This window comes from Musca autumnalis, unplaced genomic scaffold (genome assembly GCF_047663935.1).
Source record: "Musca autumnalis isolate F117 unplaced genomic scaffold, ASM4766393v1 scaffold_2, whole genome shotgun sequence".
Taxonomy (NCBI): Eukaryota; Metazoa; Arthropoda; class Insecta; order Diptera; family Muscidae; genus Musca; species Musca autumnalis.
In genome coordinates this window covers 264,985,171-265,009,879 of record NW_027411755.1, presented here as the reverse complement: position 1 = coordinate 265,009,879, position 24,709 = coordinate 264,985,171, and the positions used below count along the sequence as shown (strand labels likewise).

The window sequence follows — 24,709 nt, the reverse complement described above, 5'->3', positions numbered from 1 at the left end:
CATATGAATCATGTATAAAGTGTGCCAACAATAGACTTCTATCGACAGTTTAACGCATCTCTCTCGGTTGAGTACGTCTTATGGAACAACCGTTCACCATATTCAATATGGAAAGATACCTCGACTTCTTACAAAAAAGAAAAATTACGAAGTTAATTTATTTTACAAGCCAACCAAACTATGTTCTTGGTTTGGTTTTATGTTTTTTTTTTTTTTTTTTTACATAGCCATAGAAAATTTGCAGAAGTAAACACAATATTACATAAAATGCTACGTTTTACGTTTTTCAAATGAATCCTATATCATTTTTAACAGACAGACATTGTTAAAATATGTTGTTAAATGTTGAATAGCATAAAACAGATTAAGGTAATGCGTGTGCCTTTTGTTAAATTTCGTATTAATTTCAGATGAAAAATGTCCATAATGAAATGATGATTTTGACTTTTATGGAAAGAAAACATAAAACAAGTTCCACTAGCAATATTTTGTACTGCTATGAAGAAATTTATAAATATGTTAATATGTGAACTATTTTGTTAGTGCTAACTAATCAGACACATACCACCTCCACCTACACACAACAATAAATAACTTTTGTACAAAACAAAATATTACAAGAACGAACGAAAATCGGTTAACATATACATATATTTAAATATATAGCTCACAAAAAGAGCTTTTACTTACCAACTGTTTCTTCCGTTGTAGTGGAACACAAAGTGGTGGTAGTGGCATTCAAATGATCTCTTACAGAATCTACGGTTATATCGCCAATGGAACTACTAATGGTTTCGTTAGCCTTGTTGGGGGAATTACCCTCACCAATACCATTAGTTAATCCGCCGGAATGTTCAACTTCTACCGTTTTGCTAGATGTCGAAGTTGTTGTAATACTAGAAGCAGCGGCTGCGCGTTTGGCAGCAGCCGGCGCATGAGTTGGCGAGGAGGCTGTGTTTGATTCATAATCTTCCTTTACTGATTCCTTATCGTCATTTTGGATTGATTCATTTATTTGCAACTGATCTACGGCAATGGTGCCTTGAGGGGTTACTGCCTTCGCTGTGGCTAAGGCAATACGTTGTAATTCGGAAGAGGACATCATGTACAAAGCTTCGCCATTATTAGTGAAGCAAAGTGAAGAAATTCCACTACAATAAAAATTAAAAATAAAAAACTTTTCAAAGCAAAGATATGTTCAATGTTTACTTACTTTATATCTTCTCTTCTTACAGCGGCAGCATTCAGTTGTCTTTTCAATTCTGGCACCGATAACACCATTAGATCACCCAAATTTGTTAAACAAACTAAAGCCATTTCATGATAGTTTTCCAAATTGCCTGATGTCATGCTTGTATTGGCACCACCTTCATTTTGATCTTGAGAACGAGTCGATTTTGTTGGAGAACTACCAGATTGGGCACCTTGTAAAATATCGGCTGGTACACGGCATGAAAATGAGGCCAATTGTATGCGACGAACACGAGCGCCTTCATTGGCAGTTAATTTATATTTATTCATGGGTTTCAACTGTGGCAGTGAAAATATTTTAAATTGTTCTTCGGAAGCAATAAGGACACGATGGGGAGCAGTTCCATTGCCACCACCCAATTGATCTACCGGACAGCCTGATGCATCGAATACTGTTATACCCACAACAGGAGCACGATGTTTCAGTTGTATTTCTTTTGCAATTTGGGCCGATACGCGTCGGGTTTGTGGTGGCGGTGCCGAAGAATTGGCATCAACACCGGTTGGTGGTACTGCAGTGGCAGCGGTTTGTGCTGGTGGTAAATGTAGCAAGAATACTGAAATAGTACTGGCATTGGTAGCCGACCACAATGTAGGTGAAGTTATATTTACTGAAAACGTAGTAAAAATAGGGATTAATAAAATAATAACGCCGATTGGAATCGTTCCCTCAATAGAAGTTACCCACCATTTGTAATATAAGTCTTGGCAAAGAGCAGACAACGCACCATAGAACCCATGCCGTCATCACTGGTGGAACGTGCTTCTACTTGACGTTCTACGGGACGAGCTTCCAGCTAAAACGAAAAGTTTTTGATATTTGGAGATTATATTCCAATATATTAGCATTCTAGTTGTTTAAGATTAAATGGAAGTTATTAAGGAAGAATTTTGAAATAATGCTATAAAACTGCAAACAAAAATTTATTTTTTCATCTGAAGTTCAACAAGAACTATAACAAAATATTACTTGGTCTGTTCCAGAACTACAAGAATCTACTATTTTTTACTATTTTTTCCGATAACATAAAGGAAAAAATGTTATCGTAGTAAAAAATAGGAGCTACTTGTAGGTTCTGGAACAGAGCAACTATTTTATTACACATTTTCGGATAGCATTTATATTAGGTAAATGTTTATTTAAATACTTATATTTTAATGCCTACTTACAGTTGTTGGTACTTGATTTGAGGGATTGTTACGTGTCGATCTTCCCTTACGTAATTTACGGAACGATTCACGCAACGATTTCTTAAACGATTTGCGACGTGGCAACTGCTCACCAGCACCAGTGAGATCTATGAAGAATAAACATTGTCATATTTAAATATAAATAAATATTTAAAATATCAATATCTTACCATTTGGATTTAACGTGCAACGATTGAATACGGGTAGAAAATTTTTAAAATCAAATAATACCAAACCATGGGCCGTACCACCTGCTACTAAACCCCAATTAGCTTCCAAGGCCAAGCACGTAATGCTTGCTGGCGGGGATACTTGCAAAACACCTGTAATGTGTACACCTTCATCACCAACCGGTTCTGCGTCTGATTCGAGTAAGTTTTCGCGAACATTTAATTGATCATGACCCTTCCATACAAAACCATCACGATCACTGACCAAATTCATGGAACAAACTTGCAAGGGAGTTTTCTTCGATTCATCACTTTCGAAATTGGCAATGACAATTTGTCCAGCCGTACCACCAACAATCAAACGTCCTGTTTTGGGACACAGGGCAATTTTCTTTACAGCCAACCGTGGATCATCGGAATATGGATCAAAGAGGCCGGCCTTGCGGAATGGAGGGTCTCCTTCATCGATTGGTTCTGAATTTTCTCCAGCAGGCAAATCATCTTGATTTTCGTGGCTATGAGTGCAAAATGGAAATTAAGAAATTGTTTTTGTTTTAATGTATGCATGTGGTGTGTCTTACCCAAATAAAAGAGCCGTTTTAAAGTTATAAATTGGTTTCAACACAACACCTGTACAATCCCAAAATTTCACAGAACCATCTTCGTGGCCAGTCAACAAAATTTCATATTGCTTCTCACTTTCTTCACCCTCATCTTCCTCTGCTTCCGGTAATTCTCCACCATTTATAGGCCATTCAATGTTGCTGTAATGTTGATCTTGTTCTTCTCCAGCTTTGACGATTTTGGCATATACCTCGTGACTTACTTGTGAGGCCAAGTAATTGCAGGTAACAGCCGAAGTATGCACGGAATGTAAGTAAGGAGCTTTAATGGGTGGTATCTTTGGATCTGTTAGATCATAGGCACACAACTCTTCTTCAAGTAATACAATCAACACCTCCACTGAGTCGGGAGAGTCTTCAGCATAGGTTACAAAGAAATCGATAACTTTGGAAGTAAAATCTAAACATATTTTATTGCCATCCGAATCATGAACGGAGACGCAATGATGATCACCATATGCCGAACGTGGCATACCACCAGAGAAGATGGAAATCTCGTTTGATCTGTGGAAGAGATACAAAAATTATTAAAACTATCCAATACTGATCAAGAAAAAATTTGATTATTTAATCTGTAGTGGTATCCTCAATAACACAAATATTCAATAACACAACATTAACAGAGGAAACAAAAGTAATATTGCGTTGTTGCTAACATATAAGGTTTAGGTACTCACCCTCTTTTGCCTTTGTATAGACGGTTAATACTTTTACATGGGTCCGGACCATAAGGCACATAATTAACATTCTTAGGTGGATCGCCGCTGTTAATGCTCCACGTGGCAAATGAACCATCAGCATGATACCAAGTGAATTGGGTACCTGTGGCATTAACAAAAAGACCGACACTTTGGCCATGACCAGGGGCAATATATGCCCTTATAACCGAAGAATTCTCCAAATCCCACAGAACACATAGTCCTCTATTGTAGGCAATCAATAGTTTATTATGGTCGTTTGGCAACTGGCGAATTGATTCTATTGCGCCAGGATTTAATTTATAGGTGGGAGGTACTTGTTTCAATACAAAATCGTTATATATAACAGGTTCGCGAACCGAATATGTGTGCAAATCGAATTGATACACATTACCGCTCTCGGTGCCAATCCAAACAATATCTTTGTCCAAGGAACAGCATAGGGATGACACCTTTTTTAGACTGCCATCGAATGGTAGCGTCTTAACAGCCACCAATGTAGCACCAGCAGGTTCCCACAAAATCAATTGATTTGCAGCTGTCAATGACAACAGACGACCTGTTCCATATACCCATTCTATCAATTGAACATTCAATTCTGATCCCAAATTGTTGACGAGTGCATGTTGTCCATAAAACTCCACACCAGGTTGGCCAAATACTTTGATAGCTCCAGTTTGTGTACCAATAGCCATTAATTTGGATATGGGGTCATAGGCCATTGCCGATGGCTTGTGTGGAAATCCATGTTGAGCGGTCTAAAGAAGAAAAACAAAAAGGAAAGGGAGAAAAAAGCGAAATTAGTTACCGTTTGCTTGCTTCGTTAGATGAATGGTTGGTTGGATGGTTAAGCAAATTACATTTTAAATGGCAGTAACCATACATCAACTTTGAAATGAAGTTACAACTACAAAGATACGGAAAAGAAACAGCTACAACTCAATACATTTGTAGTTGTACAACTTTAGAGTGTTACATTGGCATATACATATTATATCTATGTAACTAGACGGATTATACAAGTAATGCTTATTTCAGGTTTTCTTTGGCAAACCAAAGTTTCTTTTAGCTTTATGAAAATTGTAAAACCAACTCGGTAGTAAAGCAACAACAGAAATATTAAAAAAAAACAATCAGCAATAATATGAACAACAATAAACATCTTTTTGTCGTTCTGCACTAGTTATGAATGAAATTCGCCTCAGAATATGTGAAATCAAAAGAATGGACAAGAAGTGGAAGTGTAAAAAAACTTGAACTTATAGAAAATCATAAAATCCATGACTTCCTTGTATGAACCTGCAATACTACCTATTAAATGTGGCTTTTAGTTATTATTGTACATTGTTTTTAAGTACCCTCTGTACACTGGTCAGAATAAAAAATGATTATAAGTGAAACTTTGTGAAGAGTATTTCGTAAACTGACTCATTTAAGTTTTACTTGCTCTTTAGGAAGTAGAAAATCAGTTTTCGAGATCAATGATTTATATTTTAGATAGTAATCAGCGGCAATGTCTAAAAAGAGAAATGGTGTTTTTGTTATTTGGTCGAATTGTGGAATTCAAGTAATTGACAATCCTGTGGAAATTTATATTTGGTGTCCATATATTGGATGCCAAAGTAGTCAAGTGGTTATCATACTCGCCCTGCACACTGTCCAGACAAGACAACATCACATTCTTTGAACGGTCGTTCAAATCCTCGGTGAAATGTTGGCTTACATTGCTTGAGTATCCCACATCATTGAACCAAAATAGATTCGGGATGTTACATGGGAAATAGTTTTTCTAGACACCGTTTTAATGATAAGTTTTTTTATTGTTTTTAATTTTAACATGTAAAATCGTTTCTCCTCCTTCTCCTTTGTTACACATTCAATGCATTTTTTTCAAAGGAAATTATGAAAATATTTTTATATTTACATAGATTAGAATATTTGTATGTTTATTGAATATTGAATTTTATTTATAATTATAGTCCGTAATAGTTGACGCTATCAAATGCATTTTAGTTGAGCGTTTTCTAAAAATTTCAAAGTCTTCAAAAACGTTAATGTTTTTTGTATATATTTTAAATAACACTTAAATTTTTTGTTAAAATCCAATTGAGTAGCTGCATTCACACACAGTAACAATACAAATGTATATTTATAACCGTAAACCGTATGATTATTTTTTTGGTGAAAATTTCGAGTACCATTTGAACTTCGTGACCGCCACCACCATCATCATTGCCGTTAGCATCGGCTCCTCCACCGTTGTCTAAACGTAAACCTTTACGGAAACCTTCAGTATAAAATAGCATTGTTTAACTGATTCGCATTGTTCGAGACGAACAACTAAAAAGCCAAAAGACACACACGGTAATGTGAGGATAGATCCACAATTGTAGCAAAGTTCAGACAATATAACTCCAGAGCAGTGAGAAGACTAAGCCGAAGAAGAAGAAGTAGATGGAAAAAACAATAAAATGCTTTTACCCAAAAACTATGGTTGGTTGGTTGCTGCTCAATTCGTTTGTTAGTTTATCATAGCGTCAGTTTGTCAGTCCATACGTCCGCCCTTTCGTTCGTCCGTCCATCGCTTGCTATAGTTAGCTTAGAGAGTTTTAAGTTTGCATTGCGGTTTATATTTTTGTATTCTTTTAGTATTGTGTTTTTTTTTTCAGTTTTGAACTTGGAGAAGTTTGCTTTGTTAGCAAAAGTTTAAAACACCACACATACAATCAACCAACACGATCATTATTTACTACTCAACTCATAGAGCAGAAATGTTGTGTTGGTTGGTTGTTGTTTGGTCATTGGAGGAGAAGGTAGGTTGGAGACTTGGAACTCTTAAAGAATTGAAATTTTGAAACCAGTTGTTTTGTTTTACCACCACTCCGTCATTCTATGTCTCTCCGGAAAGTTTTGACATTGCTTGTCAACACATTTATCCAATTGTTATCTTCTATTGTGCCTCTAGCCAACTTTGTTATACGACCCAATTTGGTAAGAACAAGGTTAATTGAAACAAAAGAAACCAACCAACACTGTGTGTGTAAATTAGAGAGAGAATTGCTCAAATAATTTCATTATTAACGCATTGAAATAAGCCAAATTAGAGAAAGTAAAGGCCTCGGCACATACGGCGCGTTGAGCGTTGTGTTACAACAACCACATGAAAACTTCAAGAACAAACTTGGCATCACTTACACATTTTTCATGTGGTTGTTGTTTTCAACGCTCAACGCGTCGCACAACGTACCGTATGTGCCGGGGGCTTAATATATACGGTCTCTCTTATATACATACGTTATAAGATGCTCTTATACAGAGATGGAATGTAAGGAAAAGGTACAATATTGCTTCAAGTATAAACATGACTTGTGACCCGTAACCAATACAACAAATGTGATGTACAGTTAGGCAATTAAATGTTTGCAAATGAGAATTTTTAATAATTCTATTTTCAATAAAAAATTACGACATGAAATAATTTTTGAAATTTTGCCTGTTAGGGCGAAGATCATTTTAATTTTTATTATTTTTCTTGTTAGAGTTGATGGGGATTTTAACATTTGTATATGCAGATGTAGAACCTCGCTTATGGGGTTACATATCAAGTAGAGGCGTTGGTAAAATCAGGATTTTGGAAAAAGCAATGGCAGAGGATAATTATTTGGATAATTCCAAGCATGAATCTTATTTTTGAAGAAAGTGGCTGTTATACGACTGCGCCTATGTTACAGACATCACAGCCCCCCCGATTAACCGCAACGGACAAATTTATGGATTTAAGACAGAAGTCGGCATAAGGTATATTATTAATATATTTTATAAAAATAAAGCGTAGTTTTATTGCAAAATGTGTAACATTTGTAACAACATATACACACATTTTCGACGTCATAATCTGAAATACATAATTTGTGTATGAAGACTTATGTATAATCACCTATGAATTAATAATGCAGCACATATCAATCAAATACTGCCTGTCCATTAGATTGAAAATTGTAAATTACAAAGAGCAATCATATTTAATTGATTGATTGAGGTAAAAAATAAAAAAGACAAATCAAAAGTTTTACAAAAATGAAGGTGGAACAGTTCCACACAAAGGGATTCCGACAACATATTGTGAAATGCAACAATCTTCTTTGGGTCCGACATACAACTGCACGTGATACTATATCTACCTGTTGTTAACAGATAAGCAAAAACGACCGTGTAGCCTAATTCATCGTGATCGGGTAAATTGTTGTCACACATAAGTAGACAGCGGAATTTTTTGCAACCCCTATTTTTGGTCCGATTCATGTTATATTTTGGGACTGGGCATTTTTTTGGATTCTGATTAAATTGCAATCGAAACATATGACATATGCAAAATGCATAAATTTTGCATATTGTTATGCAACAAATATTTCAATAATAGGTACAACAAGTAGGAAAAGCGTTAAGTTCGGTCGGGCCGAACTTTTTATACCCTCCACCACAAATTTCAGCCATTTCGGTGGATTAATGTGGCCACAACCTTCAAAATACCGAAAATCGGAAGGTACCGTTCTATGGGGGCTATATGATGGCGTAGACCTACACCTACAAATTTCTGGGTGAAAGTTATATACCCCCAACGAAGACTAAATACCAAATTTCAGCTATTTCGATGCGATAATGACGCTAAAACCTTCAAAATACCGAAAATCGGGATATATCGTCCTATGGGGGCTATATCAAAATGTGGACCTATATAAACATTTTATGGTAGAAATATTTCTTAGCCTCTGGAAACACAAAATACAATGTTACAACAGATTCTGTTGTCAAATTGGACTAATACATTCAAAATATATTAAAATGACGCGTACTTTATATGGGGTGTTATATGGGAGCTATACCAAAATGTGGACCTATATAAACCAACTTTGGTAGGAATGTTTTTTGGCCTCTGGAGACACAAAGTACCAAATTACAACCAATTCGGTGGTAAAATGGGACAAATATCTTAAACATTCCCTAAAACGACGACGCGTCACGAGTCTTTTTGTATGGGGGCTATACGAAAGCGTGGACCTACATAGCCCGCTTTCAATACCAAAAGTCCTACGTACAAATAATAGATTTTCCCAAAATTTCATCCACCTAGGTCAATCCGTTCGGACGCTAGAGTGATTTCCACAGACGGACAGACGGACGGACATGGCTATATCGATGTAGAATTGCACGCTGATCAAGAATATAGTCTGTGGGGTCTACAATATTTATTTCTAGTAGTTACAAACGTAGTGAAAACTTAATATACCCCCATCCTATGGTGGAGGGTATAAAATGTTTGTATGTACAGTTTTTTCTGTTTAAAATTCTTTTCAGACAAGTCAATAAAATGGAGAAATGTATAACCACAGCCTCAACCTTCAAAATACCGAAAATCGGAAGGTATCGTTCTATGGGGGCTATATGAAGGCCTGAACCTGAACCGACAAATTTTAGGTGGAAAGTTGTTTACCCCCAAGGAAGACTTAATACCAAATTTCAGCCATTTTGGCGGGATATTGAGGCCACAACCTTCAAAATACCTGAAATCAGGAGGTACCGTACTATGGGGGCTATATGAAAACGTGGACCTATACCGACAAATTTAATGTTGAATGTTTTATACCCACAAGGAAGACTTAATACTAAATTTCAGCCATATCGGAGGGATTTTTAGACCACAAATCCTTTTACCATTCTATGGGGGCTATACGAAGACGTGAACCTATACCTAGAAATTTCAGGTGGAAAGTTTTATACCCCCAACGAAGACTAAATAAAATAATTTAAGTCATTTCGGTGGGATATTGAGGCCACAACCTTCAAAATACCAGAAATCCGGAGGTACCGTTCTATGGGGGCTATATGAAGACGTGGACCTATATCGAGAAATTTCAGGTGGAAAGTTTTATACCCACAAGGAAGACTTAATACTAAATACTGACTCTTTGTATAAAAGAATCTAGATATTTTATGTATGATGACAAGGTGTACCAACAACAAAAAGGACTTCCTATGGGATCTCCAGCGTCACCGATTATTGCAGACATTGTAATGTAGGAGTTATTGGACGCTACGAAGGAGAAATTGACGATAAAACCGAAACTAATAATCAAATATGTAGACGATCTTTTTTGTATTGTAAAGAAGTCAGAAATTGAAAACACGCTAAAAACATTAAACTCCTTCGATAAAAGTATACAATTTACACACGAAATAGAAGAAAATGGAAAATTACCTTATTTGGACGCGGTAATAATCAGAGATGACAAGGAATTAATATTAGATTGGTACCAAAAGCCGACAGCATCAGGACGATTGATCAATTTTTACTCTAAGCATCCCAGACGAATAAAGATAAATACAGCCATAAACTTCATTGACAGAGTTCTTAACATAAGCGACAAACGATTTCATAAGAAAAATGAAGAAAGGATTCGAAGTATACTATCGAAGAACGATTTCCCGAAGATGACCATAAATGAGTTATTCAAATACGCCGCAAAGAAAACCACCAAAGAAGAAAAAGTGGAGAAACTATACAAGCCAATAACGTATATACCTGGACTATCAGAGAGACTATGTAATTCAAATATCTACAATAAGGACACACACCAGTTAGCATTTAAATCTAAAAATAGTGTCAATAGCCTATTTAGCAAAACAAAGTCCAAAATAAATAATGAAGATAAGTGCAATGTAGTTTATAAGATAGGTTGTAATGGAGACGGAACCAACATATGCCAAAAGGTATATGTTGGTACAACTAAAACTAAACTTAAGACTAGGATATCAGGACACAAATCGGATCAGAGAGCAGACAAACCACTCGAACAAAAGACGGCGCTTGCAGCACATTGCACTATAACTGGACATAAACCAAATTTTAAAGACGTTAAAATATTGACACAAGAAAATAATTATAAGAGGCGGTTCACTTTGGAAATGTTAAATATAATAAATGTTCCAAACGATAAAAGAATGAATTTTAAGACTAATACGGACCACTGTGCACATATTTATAGAAACTTAGTTCATAAGCATAAGCTGACAAAAACATAGTTTAGCATCGACGGTGTAACAAACCTGTCGCTTTTCTCAACAATGTAAAAATTTGTGTTATTATTACGTTATTTCCATTTGTTAATTTTTGTCATTTGCAGTATTTCCCTGAAGATGACTGAAGAATACAGTCGAAATATTGGAATAATAAAAAGAAAATAAAAATTAAAACCCCAATTCTTTTAATTTTGACTTTAAGCCAAAAGAACCAAAACGAATAAAAACTTAATACTAAATTTCAGCCATATCGGAGGGATTTTTAGACCACAAATCCTTTTATATATTTTTTATACCCTCAGCCTTTAGGCTAAAGAGGGTATTTACACTTTGATACGGCCAAAAATGTGCCTCATCGAAATAATGGTTTTAGACCCCAAGTATGTTTGTACGATATCCGTTTCAGACAATTTTGAGTCGATCTAGCAATGTCCGTCCGTCTGTCTGTCTGGCTGGCTGGTGCGCACGATAACTCTCGAACGGATCAATCGATTCGGTTCAAATTTTGGGTATCCACTCCTTCAGGTACCTCCCCCACAAAAGTTCAAAAATGTTCGGAAGAATTGTCCGCACGATAACTCTTGAAGGGAGTAACCAAATTAGTTCATATTTTCCACTTCGTGACATTTCTACCAGACATAGATGATGTTCCAATATGGACCCTATTGGTTCACTCTTTCGGGTACCTCCCACACAAAATTTTGCTTAAGTGCAGTTTAAGGCCTGCTCTCGAATCGCTTTAATTTTTGTTGCAGCCACTTGTATTCACTACCCCCATTACGACGATATAATTTTTTTCAGGAGCAAGTCCATATATCCTTAGGAATCAGCACGAAAACTGCAAACAACCCATATAATACCATGTGTCGTAGTTGGAGTGCACGATAACTCTCGAACCGATTAACATATTTGGTTAAAATTTTGGGTCTTTCAATATTTTGTCCAATCTTAGTTTAAATTCGGTCCACTCCTTCCGGTACCTCCCCCACAAAGGTTCAACATTTTTCGCCAAGATTGTGGGCATGATAACTCTAGGAGGGAATAACCGAATTGAGTCAAACATTGCTATTGGTAATATTACTTTCAGGCATAGATCGAGTTCTAATATGGACTATATCGGTCCACTCATTTGAGTTCCTCCCACACAAAATTTGGAAAAAGTATAGTTTAACAACTCCTCTCTGATCTTATTAATTTGTGACGCAGCTGGTTGCACTTGCGGCCCCTGTTACGACGTTGTAATTTTTTTCGTGGGAAAGTCCATACTTCCTGAGATAATGACCCAAAAAGGTCCAGAAAATCCTACCGATACCACCTAAACTGGCTTATGTGTAAAATAACCCTTTAAGTGAGAAATCGATTTAGCTCAAACTTTGTAAATTGAAAAGTAAAATTGTAATATATTTAAATTCAGAAAATTAAGTACAACATATTTAATTATATAGTCTGTAAGAAAAAAATATCCATACCCCCATTATTATAAGTCTTCTTTTGTTATAGTTTGGATTTACCGAACAGATTTATAGCCTTCCGGTTAACTTAGAGTTGAAAGTGATGATTGTATTTCAAGGAGGAGCTTCTTGGCATTAACTTTCAATGTAAAAATAATATTTTTATTGTCTCCAAATTAGTTTATTTTGCGTTTTCAAATCCATCAGATACTAAAATAACACATGTAATAATGGCCCTTAGACTAATAAAGAAAAAAAATATTTCCTACAGATTTGTATTAGGTCTGAATATGTACTACATCGGATCACTCCTATGGGTACACCCTACCCAAAGTTTGGAAAAAATGCACTCGTCTTGGATCATTCTGAATTTTGTTGCAACACGTAGTTTTTTACGTCCATTTCCATCCTGGAAAATTTTCCCAACAGCTAAAAAACCTACAGAAGTATTGTGTTAACTTTTTTTCTTCGGGTACGTGGCTGAGGGTATATCTCTGTCGGCTCAGCTGACGGATACTTTCTTACTTGTTTCATATGGTTTTGCATATGATCATTTTATGCAAATATGTCAAAATATGCACGATATGCAAAAAATTCAAAAATTTCTGGGCCTAATTTGTTTTTGTGATAAAGCGAGTTTCTGTCTAATCAGATTTTCTCTACGACCATCCTAACCAGATATGCATTTGCATAGGATTCCGCTGTCTACACATAAGAAATATGTATTAAGGATGCAGCTAGTATTCCACTTTTCAACAAATTTCATTAAAAAAGGAAAATGACGACATAAGTTTATGGGGGTTGTCTACATTTCAATAACCTAGATATGTTAAGATAATCTGACAATGTTTATTTTGCACCCAAGCTTGGAACGATTTTTCATCGATTGGACCATAATTGAGGCCTTTAGAAAATTTTCATGAAAATTCAACTTTGGCCCCATACAAATTACTATGGAAACAAAGATCGCTCGGTAGGCACGGGTTAAAGTTAAGCGATCGCCATAAAATTTCATATATAATGTTTTTGGATGAATATGGGACCTACTGTTTATCGCCGGGGCCGAACGGCGTGTCTTACGACACAACTTGTAGATAACTCAGGAAATGTAAGCCGACATTACGCTGAGACGATTTGTCACCGCCTAAAATGTTGATGTTCTGGTCAGGAATTGAGCCACAGACCTTCTGAGTGCAAGGCGGACGTGCTTACCACGGCACCACTGCCGTACCCATGTTAAATTTGGCTTCCTAATCATTCTCGAATTGCATTGGTAAATAGACCACAACTTCTATTTTAATATGGTGGGTGTTCCAAGTGGATGTATGTCTTATCCCAGACTATGACAATTTTCATTAGAAAATTCTTTGTTATTCCCCTTTAAATTTTCATTGACGTCCAAACATATATGAAATTATATGAAAATGTTGATATTTTCATTGCTTTGCATTGGTTTGGGAGTTACGAATTTAAACACAAAGAATAATTTCAGATTACAGAACCTTGTGTACAGAGTTTCAAGCCCTTCACACCTCTTGCCTATAAACTCATTTTCACGTACATGAAAATGTTCATAGTCTGGCATAAGACTATGTATGTGAATGTGAATAAATACTCCAAACTTCTTGCCTTCAAAAAAAGGCGATTAAATAGTATTTCGAAAATTTCGAATTTATCTTTCGCTTTCATTTTTTAACTATTCCGTTCGGAGACACATAAGTAACGACTTACTCCATTAAATTACATATCATTTGAATGTGACCACCATCGAATGTATTCGTATGAACACAGATGACCATAACAATAATAATAGAAGTGATATTAAAATTTTAATATTATCTGGTATCCGGTAATAAACAGTTCTAGAAACCCCCCGTCCTACTTCCTTACAATAAAAATAGCAAATGGAAAATGCAGAAAAGTTAATAGATATTGTCCATCCATAAATATATAAATCTCTTATGCATATTTTGTACACTATTGTTTATTGTTGGTGTTGGTGGTGATGCATTGTTTGGAAGAGGAAATGAAAGTCTAAATGAAAAATATATATTATTTAAATTTATTACAATAATGATCACACGCACATATAAAATTAGTTACAATTGGTGGGGGGAGTTTATTGTTAACAGTTGTTTAGAGCCAACCAACATAAATTTGTAGTGGTTGGAATGGTTGGATGAATGATTAACTTGAGGTTGATGGCAGAAAGATGGAGGAGTGCCAGAAAAAAATGAATACACTAGTTTACAACATTTTGCTGAACTGAAAACTAAATAAGGGGTTTTATTAAGATGTTTATGCCTTAATCGAATGTGAATGAAAGAAAGTCTATAAGATTTGATTATATGTATATGGTCAAGTCAATAAATTTGCATATCTTTTACATAGATATAGATATCTACATCCAATTACATAGAAAACAAATTTATAGGGTCAATCCTAATACTATTTGTATGCTAGTGTTAATGGGATACAAAAAGCAAAACAAGTTGTGCTACACTTATTATTTAGGCCGAATTATAATAAATTTGTATTGTTATTATAATCAAACCGACAGACACAACATGATGTTGGTAGTGATGATGATGATGATGGATCTCGGAAAATATGACGTGACGCAAATTTGCAGTGGAATGTCGCTACCAACTCTTTTGATGTAGTATATGTTATACGATCTATAAGTTAGCTAAGTTTGGTTTGTTTCGAATTGGTTTTCAGTTTGAATGTGGTGGTCTTTTAAGGTGTCGGTGGAATGACAGCATTGTTGTTGTTAGCATAATGCCGAGATTCGACACAGAAAATCATAGTTTGTGGCATCCACTGGTGGCTTACATTTTGTGTTGTATTTCGTTGGTGTTACCTTTTGCCGTCTACTTTTGTTTATTAACTCCCATGTATTTCCTATGTAATCTAAGCTGAGTGCATGTTGTGTAATATGTCCACATATTAGATTGAATAGGTTTTTCTATTAATAATAATAAAGTTAGGAAGCTATGAAACCCATTTAGGTTTTGTAAGAAATAAATTATTGATCGTGTCAATATTGAGTTGAAAAATTCGTGAAAGTGTAATGTATAAAAGTGCATAATGTAAAACAAAGTCAAGTATTAAAATAAGTTTACAAAAATAATGTTTAATAAAATGACAATTTGAGCATCATTTCAACAGCAAACATAAAAAGGAACTCTTGAATGCTCAAAGAACTCTTACGAAAGTTTCATGATTTATATGCCAATTAAGAACAAAATTAAATTGAAAAAAAAAAACGTTTCCACTTTACAAGATGTACACCAAGATTCAGATGATAATCGACTCTTAGCTATTGTTATTGTATTACGGATTGATAGATGCATTTATGGGATATGCACAATACAAAGGCTGTCTCGAGTCTGCCTTTCCACATTGTCTGGTGTACAAAAAGAAGTTTTCTCCATTTAAATTACTTACATGACTTTAGAAGTGCTGATGTACTAGCTGTTCATTCGTGGTTTATCAGTACTTTTATTAATGATCCTACAAAAAAACATGTGTGGTGTGTGCCTCCCTCCACTAACAAGCCAGCCATCCCATCCACCCATCTTCGTCTACTCAACTCAAAGGCCATTTACAAAACAACAATCATTGACCTTAATTTTTCAATGGATTCATGTAAAGCTTTCTTTTTGTCTTTCTTCTGCTTCTTAGTAGAGTAGAGATGATGAAAGAAGAGCAGCACTTGAAACTCAAGTTTGATTTAAATGATTTTTTCTTCAAAATTGCTTTGAACAATTGTCTATTGGGTACAGTCCACTATGTCAGTCAGTCTTTTGGTAAAAAGAAAAATATTTATGTGCATTTGAATTCCAACCAAACAGCCAACAGTCACCCAAAGGGAGTAGTAGCTGCTAAACTCTTGAATATTTTTAAAACGTTGTCATCGTTTGCCTACATTTCTTTATCGATGAATCAGACTTGAAATTTGTTTTCTTACTGTGTGTGCGTTTTCCAGTGTGCAGAGCAGTGAGAATGAACTCATGGAAAAAATACTTAACTAATCAAACATTCAAAACATTCTTCAAGAAAGCGAATGACAGCAATGTTCTTTCATTAAATGACTTGCAAGTGAAGTGGCAATTTTATGTTGGGATTTCATATTGAAGTTAATTTTATGTAGTCAAGTGTCTAATGCAGTAAAATTTATACGAAAAAGTAATGGAAAAAGAGAAGCAAGCTATCGATATCGTATCTTTAGATAGAAAGGAACATTGCGATACATTTTGAACCAGATTTATAATTTCTATTCTACATGGTGACATGTAGTTTAACAACAAATGTTCATTGTTGTCCACCTGTAACATTAGATAAACGAATTGCTCACACAACAAGCATGAGTCAATGGAGGTTTCTTCTGCTTTCTTATCAACGCACCAAGCTAAATGTTTATTTATTTGCACAATGCCATCATCAGTAACATTGCCCCCAACCATTGCCATCACCAATACTGTACCACAAACAAAAAAGCTCTACAAAGTGCTGCCTTATCAAAGTCTTATTTAAGAACCAAGCAAACTTGTTGAAATTGCATTAGCAAGTGTAGCGCTGTTGTAATTTATAAATACCCCGTTTCATGGAACTACAGTAGGCGAGAATTGCTAAAAAGAGTAATGACTCTGAACGTTTAATTGTAGGAGCTTTACTCAAAATATAGTGGGAACAGAATGCCTGTAAACAAATGCATACTTTTTATTTTATATTGATTGGTAAATGCTGATTCCGTTTTGCCTGTTTTTCAAATCACCCCAAATTTTACTTTTACCATTCCCATAAAAATTACCATTTTTTTCTCAAAATTCCCTACTGTACCGCCGATTATATTGGCATGTATCGTCGCAACTGTTATCTTATCGTGTAAAGAAAAAGCAGACTCTAATGGTAGGTGAGTTCCATAGACCACCAACTTGTCAAAGCATCGGAAACAACGCATTGTTTTATGTGTTATCAATAGATATCATGATAAGAATGGGGACACATTCGGATTCGATACAATAACAACAAAATGAAAACCATACTCTTAAACACGAAAATTGGGTGAAACACAAAAAAATGATTAGTACACCAACACGCACGTTATCTCAAAATAATTACAATCCTTGATAACATAAAATGTAAGTAACGGAAATTTAAGGTGTTTCCATATATCGGGGAAAATACGAAAAACATTGTGCAAGAAATAATTTGTAGACGGCGGTATGATTTTACACACTTATCCAGCCAAATGAGGCCAGAACTGCAATTAAACGTCTGAAGAAAAATAAAGCAGTAGGAGCTGACAGGCTACCATCTCACTATGGGCCCAATGACAGGTTTTTGAGGCAACAAGTCACTGGAAGCTGCTGGACCTTTCAAATTTCGTACTGATATTTATAGTGAGCATCAAAATATATCTGCAAAATTTGGAAGGAATCGGTTCAGATATAGATATAGCTTTCGTATATATGTTTCAACCGATTTTATATTTAAGCCGCACTAAGGTCACAATTTGCATCCGATGACTTTAAAATTCGCTATGGTACATCCTGATCAATTAAAAATCACGTCCAGAAAATTTGGTTCTGATCGGTTAAGGTATATATATCTACATATATATATAGAACATTATTCAGGTCTGCCATGATGTTCGAAATATAAAATTCCAACTCCCAGCTAGAGATACACAGTGAATTGCAATAATCGGTTTTTCGACTATTCGGTTTTCGTCAAAAACTTAAAACTCGATTTTCGGTTAGTCGATTATTTGAGAGTGTTCTAAAAGTCGACTTTCGATTAATCGTTAACCGCCGAAAATCGATTATAATCGAATATTATCGACCATTTTCGTTGAAGCGATCCGTGATGGTTATATGTATAAAAAAATACCGCCAATTGTGCGGTTTTAGCACACCAACTACGACTAATAGTCGACCACGATTAATAGCCGACTACGAATAATAATAGACTAAGACTAATGGTTGACTACGAATAATAGTTGACTCCGTCTTCCGAAAGTCGACTAAGAATAATCGATTTTTCGGTTTTCGCACAATCAATAGTCGGCTACGACTTTTGGAAATTTTACGGTTAATAATCGATTAATCGATTAACCGAAATCGATTTTACGTATCCCTACTCCCAGCCTAGCCCAATACTTAAAAATATCCAAATTTTTAAGTGTCACGCTATCTGTAAGTATTTTTCTATAAGTTTTCGGATCCACACGGACATAAAATTTTCTACACTTATAGTACTCACTATTACCTTCGGCGGGGCCGACTATATGATACCCCACACCGCTACGAATTAAATATAATTGCGTGACATTACATGACATTTCCATATTGTATAAAAATTAGACAGAATTTACGTGTTTGGTGCACCAAATACTTAAAATCGGAAGACATATCCGAATCTGAACCGATATCAATAAAATTTGGCTGACTTTTTCAAGTCCGAATTTTCCAAATGGCATCAAAATTGGACAGAGTTTTTCGTGTTTGGTACACCAAATACCTCAAATCGGGCGAAAATATATATGGGAGCTATATCCAAATCTGAACCAATTTTCACCAAAAGCAATAGCGTTATTTCTATGGCTAAAAAATTATATTCTCCAATTTTCAGCTGAATGGGACGTTAAGTGCGACCTCTACTTTGATCACAAAAATACATGGACAGACAGAAGGACATGCATAAATCGACTCAGAATGTGATTCTATGTACAGTTAGTCAACTTAATTATTACAAAACCAAAATTATTACAAATTTTTAAATAAAACATCATTTTATTGGTATAAATAAATATCATTATTAATATTTTTGTTAATAGCATAATTGTTAGACATGTTTATTGATAGAATAAAATAAAAAAGTAGCTAAATTTCACTAAAAATGTTCTTAAAATTAACAAAATGGAAAAGAACTCATTAATTGTACTGTAAAGTAAAGAATTGCAAAATTCACAACTTTTTAGCCTTTCTCGGTATTTTTCGAAAAGTTGGTTCTAATATTTCGTTGCCCACCTCTGCTTAACAGCTTATAAACGTCTCTGAATTTAATAAATAAGTTTCGGAATATCGTATTCCAGTGGGATTTTTTGCAATTTTTAGTGGGCGACCTATTCCCTACTTTTTTCTTCAGGTGTACCCATGAATTGTCGATGGGGTTAATATCTAGACTTTGGACTGGGGTGTCAATGACTTCGGTGCAGTTGTATAACAACCAAGTCCTATATAAATAAGATTTATAGCATGTTTATACCCTCATCATTTATGCTACACTTTCATACGGGCAAAATGTGCCTCATCGAAATAATGGTTTTAGACCCCAAGTATGTTTGGACGAAATGTGTTTCAGACAATTTGGGGTTGATTTAGCCATGTCCGTACGTCTGTCTGTCTGGCTGGTGCGCACGATAACTCTCGAACGGAGCAACAGATTCGGTATATCGGTCCACTCCTTCCGGTACCTCCCCCAAAAAAGTACGAAAATGTTCGGAAAATTTGTGCGCACGATAACTCTTGAAAGGAGTAACCGATTTGGCCCACACTTTGTACATAGTGAAAGTTCTACCAGACTTAGATGAAGTTTAAATATGGACCCAATCCGTCCACTCCTACGGGTACCTCCCAAAATTTCGGAAAAGTTCAGTTTAGGACCTGCTCTCGAATCGCTTTGATTTTTGTTGTAGCAACTTGTATTCGCTGCCCCCCATACGACGGTACAAGTTTCATAAGGGGCAAGTCCATACTTCCTGAGAAAATAGCCTGAAAGGTGCAAAAAACCCCTATAACACCGTGTGTAGTGGTTGGAGCGCAAGATAACTCTCGAACGGATCTGCCAATTCGGTGCAAAATTTGACCTTCGTAATATTTTGTCCACACATAGTTTAAGTTCGAAGATAAACCATGTTGGTCCACTCTATCAGGTACCTCCCTCACAAAAATTCAAAAATTTTCGGAAAAAAATATGGGTACGATAACTCTTGAAGGGAGTGACTGATGTAATCCATAATATATCTACCAGATATAGATCAGGTTCGATTATGGACTATATTTGTGCACTCCTTTGGGTACCTCCCACACAAAATTTCGGATAAGTTCACTTTAAGACCTGCTCTCGATCACTTTGATACGCTACCTCCATTACGACGGTAAAAGTTTTTTCAGGAGCAGGACCATATTTCTTGGGAAAACATCCCGAAAGGTGTAAAAAGTCCTATGTCACCATATGTGGCTCTCGAACTGTTCTACCGATTTGGTACAACATTTGGTCTTCGTCATATTTTATCCAAACTTAGTTTCATGGGGCAATACCGGTCCCCGACTTCCGGTACTTCTCCCCAATATTTAAAAAATGTCACTAAAATGTTAGGATGATATCACTTAAATGGGGCAACCAATTTGGTCCAAACTTTGGATCTCCTAATGTTTTGTCAAAATTGAGTTCGGTCCTCTCTATGGGTTTCTGGCGATTTTTCTGGCGGACTTACCATTATTGTATTATCCGAAATCCGTTTACCTGAGTTTCTCTTTTTCTGAATATACAGTGTATGTTACACACACAACAATCATGAAAAACCTTCATTGCAAAAAAATCGCGGGGAAAATCCCACGATTTTATTGCACATTCATTCATATTGTAATTATTTAGTGGACACCATAAAAACCAGGTATATATCCTTTTTGTCCGTTGTTTTTGTTATTTCCGACCGATTTCTGCATTCATTGGCTTGATGTTGTCATTGACAGGTAAATCAACAGATTTGTACAAAAAACCCAACATTATTGAAAGAATTTCTTGTAGTAATTCCTAATTAAAAATATGATTTGTTAAAAATTCATCGTTTGCAATAATTTAGTTGACTAACTGTATATTCCTAAAAGGAACTATGGGTTTATCTCGTTGCCTTTTGCATGTTACATACACAAGGACATAATACCACATACCCACACCACATTGTTGTCAAGTTAGTTGAAATAAGTATGTAGCTACATTTGCACTACTTATTTCCTTTATAAAAAGTCCGTGATTAGTAGTATGTAGTTTCATTTCGAATATCATTGACAATATTATCTAAAAGCTTCACTTATGCAAACTTTCTTTATGATTGGCGCAGACAATAGCAATGATGTCATGACCTAAAATTGCATTGTGTCTACATTTTTTGAGAAATTCCTTCATTAAATTGAAGTTCTCATCATTGTTGAGGCAACTATTCCAAAGTGTATTTTTACAATTATTTTAATTTAAATGAACTTAAAAATTAACATGAGATCACATTTTTCAATGTACACAAAGTGTGCGACAGACATTAACTAGTGAAACTAATCTAATTCCACAATGCAAACCCGCTTAATGACGTCATCAATGACATAAATTCTCTCTATAGTCTACTTAGTAAGCACAATGGGAGTTCTTGTAAATGGAAAATATTTGTCATTCAACTTCTTCTACAAATGGGCAAATGTACGTAGCCAACATTGAAATACTAAAAGAACTGCGGCACATAAACAAATATGCAACATAATCAGTTTTCTTTTTGTTTTCGTTGTGCCCAATACAAAATATAACACTTTCCCATTTACTTCACATTGAAAAGTAATTAAAAACGAATTACCATAACATCGACAATTTTCCATTCGAAAAAACGGGAAATTGTAAAGACTGTTCTGTTTGAAACATGACAAAAACCAACATTCATCCCCCACATGCATTAGAAATGTCAGCAACACTTGAGAAATGAAAGTGAACATAAACACGCAGCTCAATTTCGGCTGAGAACATAAAAACGGAAATGCATAACGTTACTACATCCGGAATTTTTTTTAAACAAAATAACAACACAAATATCCCAAAGTATTGGAAGGCAAAAAGGTTTTGTTTTGCCTTTAACCTTTCAAATGATTTACATAGAACATATTATATAGACCTCATTTCCTTTCATATTTAACGGCCTGCTTGCCAGCTCACTTATTTCACACAGACGAGTGTTACACCTATTTAATTATGAACATTGTGTTGTTATTATTATTCAATTCGATTCCGCTATAAAAATATGAAAAATGGACATAATGATGTCATAGTTTATCACGTGCAAATGTAAAAGTATCCATTATAGTGTTGTGTGGAGAAGGGTGCAGAACGGATTCCTTTATCTTGCCATTATTATTATATGAAGAGAAAGTCCGTCTCAATGATAATGTTTTTAGGCTAATTAATTGATTTTCTTCTAATTCCTTGTGTGTCAGTATTTTTGCGTGTTACATTTAAATAAATCATATTATCTATGTGTGTGTCTGTCTTTGAAATGGGACAAACCTTTTTTAAAAGAACATTTAATTTACATACTTTGGATAGCTACGTAACGTATGTATGGTGTGTGTTCACATACAAATAAATTTATTATTGGTAGATTACACATAGTTATACGTGGGTAGTTTACGAAGTTAGGTTAAATGATGGAAAATAAAGTAAACGAACTGTTTTAACTCAACATGGGACCTTGTTTTTAATATAAACCTCTGATATAAATGCGGTCCTCGGAGCAACTTTTCAACTACCCCGTCAAACCTACTCAACTTACTCTGGTGGATCTGTGGTCACATCCCTTCGATGCAGGGAGATTGATCCAGAGCCTGATTAAGCAGAAGAACGAATATACAAACATATAAGATGAAAGAAACACTGTTACAACAACAACAACTCATAGAGAAGTAAGTTTCACATGGCTCATATACTAAAGAAATGTAACCAAAATTCCGCAGAGTTAGTCCGCCCACTACCTTAAATATCGAGCAAAGAAGGTTTGGCCCTGAAAGTTTAAAGCTCAAAAAAATACAAATTTTCCTGCATTATTTCCAAAAATACTACAATATTTTTTGGTAGATTTTTTCATCTGAAGGAGCACATCTTAATGTAGTGTCTGAATTTTTTTGTTGAAAAATGTCTGGTTTAGTGGCAAATGGCCGTCCACGAAATCCTTTTTTGTAAAAGTTTTTTGCAATGCCAACTCTAGCTTGAAAACTAATTAACCGATCGTTATATATTTTTGTGGGCTTATTTAGAACATTAAAATATAGCCCCTTGTCAATCGATTTTTAAAAAAAAAATATTAAATTTTACTGAAATGGTGGACCAAAAAAATCAAAATTTTATTTTTTGGCTTAAAAAACTGTCGTTTTGTGGTCATAAAACGGCCAACATTTTTTTAAATAAAGTCGATCGATGAGGCAAGATTTTGATGTCCTCTAGTTTTCCAGCTAGAGTTGGCACCGATTTCAAAATGTTATTTGGAGAATAATACGTTTTTATGCCCTCAGCATTTATGCTAACGAGGGTATATACACTTTCATACGGGCAAAATGTGCCTCATCGAAATAATGGTTTTAGACCCAAAGTATGTTTGGACGAAATGTGTTTCAGACAATTTGGAGTCGATTTAGCAATGTCTGTCCGTCCGTCTGTCTGTCTGTCTGTCTGGCTGGTGATCACGATAACTCTCGAACGGATGAACCGATTTGGTCCAAAATTTGGCTTTCGTAATATTTTGTCCAAATTTAGTTTAAGTTCGAAGATGGGTTATATTGGTCCACTCCTTTCGGTACCTCCCACACTAAAGTTCAAAAATGTTCGGAAAATTTGTGCGCACGCTCGAACGGATCTGCCAATTCGGTCCAAAATTTGGCCTTTGTAATATTTTGTCCAAACATAGTTTAAGTTCGAAGATAAACCATGTCGGTCCACTCCTTCAGGTACCTCCCTCACAAAAATTCAAAAATCTTCGGAAAAAATATGCGCAAGATAAGTCTTGAAGGGAGTGACTGATGTAATCCATACTCTGCACATCCCAATATATCTACCAGATATACCCAGCAAAATTTGACGGAAGGGGTTCTTTGCGATGACGTGATTTCATGTCATCTTTTGCATTGGTTCAAAGGAAGTCGTGAGAGATCCGATCTTTTCATCAGCATTTGTACCCATTCCATCGATCCAATAGAGATGATGTTTGTGTTTTTATTTACACACCTGTTTATTTTCATTTTAGTATGTTCCAGTACTGCAAAAATCTACTAATTTTTACTATTTTTTCCGATATCATAAAGGAAAAATTGTTATCGTAGTAAAAATAAGTAGATTCTTGCAGTTTCTGGAACAGACCAAAGTTGTTAGAACTGTCGTCGTGATGTTGTCTTACATTTCCTGCATATCAAACAACTAAAACTTCTAAA

At 35.2% G+C, this 24,709-nt stretch overlaps 1 protein-coding gene across 6 annotated transcripts in view; it reads right to left on the bottom strand.

Annotated features, from left to right (window-relative positions):
- l(2)gl (LLGL domain-containing protein l(2)gl) overlaps nucleotides 1-24,709 on the bottom strand; it is a 43,568-nt gene that overhangs the window by 6,816 nt on the left and 12,043 nt on the right. For all 6 annotated transcript variants that reach the window (XR_012409759.1, XR_012409760.1, XR_012409761.1 and 3 more), the window contains 7 exons: nucleotides 3,913-4,691; nucleotides 3,194-3,739; nucleotides 2,613-3,127; nucleotides 2,422-2,549; nucleotides 1,940-2,048; nucleotides 1,214-1,862; nucleotides 691-1,151 (listed from right to left, as the gene is read on the bottom strand). Coding sequence is in view for 3 of the 6 variants with exons in the window: in XM_073964834.1 (XP_073820935.1) it covers nucleotides 691-1,151; nucleotides 1,214-1,862; nucleotides 1,940-2,048; nucleotides 2,422-2,549; nucleotides 2,613-3,127; nucleotides 3,194-3,739; nucleotides 3,913-4,691 (3,187 nt within the window). In the remaining 3 variants the exon portion in view is untranslated. The remainder of the gene's footprint in view (nucleotides 1-690; nucleotides 1,152-1,213; nucleotides 1,863-1,939; nucleotides 2,049-2,421; nucleotides 2,550-2,612; nucleotides 3,128-3,193; nucleotides 3,740-3,912; nucleotides 4,692-24,709) is intronic.